Source organism: Mandrillus leucophaeus, unplaced genomic scaffold (assembly GCF_000951045.1).
Source record: "Mandrillus leucophaeus isolate KB7577 unplaced genomic scaffold, Mleu.le_1.0 Scaffold20, whole genome shotgun sequence".
Classification (NCBI taxonomy): domain Eukaryota; kingdom Metazoa; phylum Chordata; class Mammalia; order Primates; family Cercopithecidae; genus Mandrillus; species Mandrillus leucophaeus.
The window spans coordinates 4,135,458-4,140,135 of NW_012102032.1; the positions used below are offsets into that span (position 1 = coordinate 4,135,458).

Below are 4,678 nucleotides of genomic sequence, written 5' to 3' on the forward strand. Positions count from 1 at the left end.
ACACACACACACACACACACACACACACACCCCTATATATATACTTGAAGGATGGTCTGAAGGATAGGCAATCTATCCCTCCCTTGACAATTTTCAGAAGTTCTTTTCCCTTTTGGGATCTATGGACTCCTTTAAGAAGTTGATTAAAATTTCAAATCCTCTTCCCAGAAAAAAGTACGCACATGCATATAATTTTGTACATGCACACATGCATATAATTTTGGAAAACATTACAGAAAGCTCAAGGATTACCAAAGGTCATCTGTGGATATACTGAGGATCTTCAGGCACAAGACCAAGCATCCCTGCTCATTTCAAATTGAATATGTATTTTGGGGTCACCGAGAGACATTTGTAAAATACATTTCATCAGCTTTTAGAATTAAGAAAACATGTCTTTCTCCTGAATGACCTATTTATTTTTATCCCAAAGGCACTTTGGATTTTGAATACGCAATACTGGTGTACCCTTCTTTACCGCGACTTCTGCGAAGACTAAAGTAAAATTTGCAGTCTATCTCAACAAATTCAACAGGCTTTCACTGCAGGCATTTTGTATAGTAATTTATGCTTATTTCATTTAATCCACCCCTTATTTTCCCATTCCTCTAGTTTTTGTGTGTGTGTGTGTGAGATGGAGTCTTGTTCTGTCGCCCAGGCTGGAGTGCAGTGGCATGATCTCTGCTCACTACAGCCTCCACCTCCTAAGGGTTCAAGAGATTGTCCTGTCTCACCCTTCCGAGTAGCTAGGATTACGGGCACGCGCCACCATGCCCGGCTAATGTTTTGTATTTTTAGAAGAGACGGGTTTCGACATGTTGGTCTCAAACTCCTTACCTCAGGTGATCCGCCCGCCTCGGCCTCCCAAAGTGCTGGGATTACAGGAGTGAGCCACCACGCCCAGCCTCATCTACTTTTAATAATGTTTTATGGTATCTCTGTAAGTTGCCTCACATCCTTGCCGAGAGGGACTGCTGTAAATAACATGAAGAAAATTATCCCTGAAATTCAGGGTGTAGATCTGGTATCGCAAATTCATGACTGCAGGATTTGATTTTGTTGTTGTTTCCCCCTCCATTTTTTTTTTTTTTTTTATAGGAGAAGTCTTACTCTGCAGCCCAGGCTGCAGCGCAATGGCGTGATCTCGGCTCACTGCAACCTTCACCTCCAGGGTTCTAGCGATTCTCCTGCCTCAGCCTCCCGAGTAGGCTGGATTACAGGCCCCCGCCACCAAACCCGGCTAATTTTTTTTTTTCAGTAGAGACGGGATTTCACCATGTTGGCCAGGCTGGTCTCGAACTCCTGACCTCAAGTGATCTGCCGCCTCTACCTCCCAAAGTGCTGGCGTGAGCCACCGCGCCCAGCCTGATTTTAATTTGAATTCATTAGCGACGTTTAAAAATCCCAGGATTTCACATAAAAATCCAGATTGCAGACGTCGAAAAAAAATGTAAAATGTTATCTCCCAATGTAGCAGGCAAATAGGATCACAGTCCTGAATAGCAACCGCGGTCTCCAGTGGTTACGGCTCTCATCCATTTCGCTCCATTTTATTACCTGGGAGGACCGGTATTTTCAATTTCAGTAACTTTTAGAGGAAACTTTTGAAAAAAGGACTGCACACACGCACCTTTTCTTCCTTCTCGTTCTTTAAAAGGAAACAACGGAAACAATTCATTCTGCAGGCAATCTGCGCTAGTCCCACGGATAGGCGATTAACAAGAGATAAAGAGGTGTGGGTCCCAGAAGCAGTACTGTTACCCCTTCTGGTTGGCGGATACCACGTTGAAAGGTCGGGGTACGGGCCCACTGCGACTAGCACAAGGAGTGCTGAACTGAGCTATGCAAAGTTCTGACGAGAAGGTGGAATGGTTCTTAATGAAAAGGATTAAGGAATCTAAACCGGTTTCGCTAAATTAGACACATCTGTCTAAGCAGCCACAGCCTGTTCGCAGCAGGGGCGGGAAGACAAACCAACGCCCCAGCTCTCCATTCAGTCACCGGCAACTCAGCTCTGGACTAGACGCACTCTACGAAGATACCCGGGTTTCCGGAGCAACCGCCCGAGCCCTCCCCCTTTAGCCCCGCCTCCGAGTCTCTTTCCCGCCAAAGGCCGTTATCGCCGCAGAGCATGGTGGGACAAGGCTCTACGCTAGGTTTCACCAAGTCCTTTGAAGGCGCCGAGTTGCTTTCAAAGCTCCTCATTCCTGGGGAAATTGACTATCCTTCAAGACCCGACCTGGATGACTAGCTCCTTTAACGAGAGTTCTTTATTTAACTTTTACCAAACGGCTGCTCACTCTATTCGCAACCCACCCCAAGCGGGGAACGCGGGGGACTTTTTTTCCCCGTTCGTGCGGAGGGTGACGTCGCGCGTGCGTGCGCGTGCGTTGCGCGTATCCCTCGCAGCATCCGTTGCGCTCCCGCGCGTGCGTGTTGGGATCGAATCGCTGTTTCCTTCCGCTTCTCTTCCTCTGTCTCCCCCCCATATCCGTGCGCCGAGCTGATAAAGGCGCCATTTTGGAGGGGCCGCGGGAGACGTGGTGCCGCTGCGGGCTCGCTCTGCGGTGCGCTAGGCTTGGTGGGAAGGCCTGTTCTCGAGTCCGCGCTTTTCGTCACCGCCATGTCGGGAGGTGGTGTGATTCGTGGCCCCGCAGGGAACAACGATTGCCGCATCTACGTGGGTAACTTACCTCCAGACATCCGAACCAAGGACATTGAGGACGTGTTCTACAAATACGGCGCTATCCGCGACATCGACCTCAAGAATCGCCGCGGGGGACCGCCCTTCGCCTTCGTTGAGTTCGAGGACCCGCGGTGAGGCGGCATGGGGCTTGCAGCCTTGAGGAAATAGGTCCGAGTAGTCGGGGAAGGCTCCAAGGCCTTAACATAGAGAACGGGGAAGCGGGGGCTCTTAGAGAGGTTGGGGCGAGACTGTATCGCCCATGCAGGAGTCGAGTAAGGAGCTGAGTTGGTGTGGCTTCTCTGGCGCCTCGCCTTGGACGTCCCCGGAGCCCATTCGCAGGCTGGAGCGGGAAACTGAGGCGCTGAGGGCTGGTGTAGTGGTTGGGAGCCTGGCGTGTTTCTGGGTGGGGGAGGGGCCATTCCTATTATGCGGCGCATGTGGGCTCTTCCACGTTGGGTGCGCATGTGCGGGGGGTTCCCGACTGAGCGAGCTTCTCCTCCTGGTCTTTCTCATGCCTTTTACTTTCTGCGATCCCGCAGAGACGCGGAAGACGCGGTGTATGGTCGCGACGGCTATGATTACGATGGGTACCGTCTGCGGGTGGAGTTTCCTCGAAGCGGCCGTGGAACAGGCCGAGGCGGCGGCGGGGGTGGAGGTGGCGGAGCTCCCCGAGGTCGCTATGGCCCCCCATCCAGGCGGTCTGAAAACAGAGTGGTTGTCTCTGGTGAGTGTACTTGGTTGTGTGGATTGATGTGAAGGGACGGAAGCTACCTAAAATTTTTGTCTTGCATGATCGGTTTAACAATTGCAAATTTTTCATGCTAGGTCTTAAATTGCTTTAGTTTTGGGGTGAATTTAATAAACGAGGATTGCTGCTGTGGTGATTTACCAAATTAGGTTGCGGTACTAGATACGAAGATCCGTTACAAATAATTTTGGACTCTGGATCCCAGAATCTTACCAGCTCTTTACCTGGTATCACTTAAGTACACCTATTAAGTATTTTAAAGTACTGTTTGTCCTAATGTACCTTACCAGCTTAACGTGAAATTTAGGATAATTGATACTAAGAAAAAAAATCACTTTTTCAGGACTGCCTCCAAGTGGAAGTTGGCAGGATTTAAAGGATCACATGCGTGAAGCAGGTGATGTATGTTATGCTGATGTTTACCGAGATGGCACTGGTGTCGTGGAGTTTGTACGGAAAGAAGATATGACCTATGCAGTTCGAAAACTGGATAACACTAAGTTTAGATCTCATGAGGTAGGTTATACGCTTATTCTTTTCTTTGACCAGAATTGGATACAGTGGTCTTAACAGTGGAATTTGAAGGTAAGAATTCAGGCAAGGGTGTCCAAGTGAATTGCCAGATTTCTGGTTGTAGTTACATTGTATGCATTCAGCATGCCTGAAGATAGATGAAAGCTTAGATCTTTCAATGGAAAGTTCTGTCTATCCAATAGGGAGAAACTGCCTACATCCGGGTTAAAGTTGATGGGCCCAGAAGTCCAAGTTATGGAAGATCTCGATCTCGAAGCCGTAGTCGTAGCAGAAGCCGTAGCAGAAGCAACAGCAGGAGTCGCAGTTACTCCCCAAGGAGAAGCAGAGGATCACCACGCTATTCTCCCCGTCATAGCAGATCTCGCTCTCGTACATAAGATGATTGGTGACACTTTTTGTAGAACCCATGTTGTATACAGTTTTCCTTTATTCAGTACAATCTTTTCATTTTTTAATTCAAACTGTTTTGTTCAGAATGGGCTAAAGTGTTGAATTGCATTCTTGTAATATCCCCTTGCTCCTAACATCTACATTCCCCTCGTGTCTTCGATAAATTGTATTTTAAGTGATGTCATAGACAGGATTGTTTAAATTTAGTTAACTCCATACTCTTCACGACATCGACCTCAAGAATCGCCGCGGGGGACCGCCCTTCGCCTTCGTTGAGTTCGAGGACCCGCGGTGAGGCGGCATGGGGCTTGCAGCCTTGA

General features: G+C 48.7%; 1 protein-coding gene across 1 annotated transcript; it reads left to right on the forward strand.

Moving 5' to 3' along the window:
* Positions 1–1,700: 1,700 nt before the first annotated feature.
* On the forward strand, positions 1,701–4,537 carry SRSF1 (serine/arginine-rich splicing factor 1). The gene is made up of 4 exons (XM_011979221.1): positions 1,701–2,817; positions 3,226–3,410; positions 3,778–3,950; positions 4,151–4,537. The coding sequence occupies exons 1-4, from the start codon at positions 2,624–2,626 to the stop codon at positions 4,343–4,345; spliced, it is 747 nt and encodes a 248-aa protein (XP_011834611.1). The 5' UTR covers positions 1,701–2,623; the 3' UTR covers positions 4,346–4,537.
* Positions 4,538–4,678: the final 141 nt, after the last annotated feature.

What these genes read in the sequence shown, in the direction of transcription:
- SRSF1 (XM_011979221.1), top strand. Translation starts at nt 2,624, where the DNA reads ATGTCGGGAGGTGGTGTGATTCGTGGCCCCGCAGGGAACAACGATTGC. An exon ending in AAACAGAGTGGTTGTCTCTG is followed by an intron (nt 3,411 to 3,777) that starts GTGAGTGTACTT and finishes TCACTTTTTCAG; the next exon opens with GACTGCCTCCAAGTGGAAGT. An exon ending in CTAAGTTTAGATCTCATGAG is followed by an intron (nt 3,951 to 4,150) that starts GTAGGTTATACG and finishes TCTATCCAATAG; the next exon opens with GGAGAAACTGCCTACATCCG.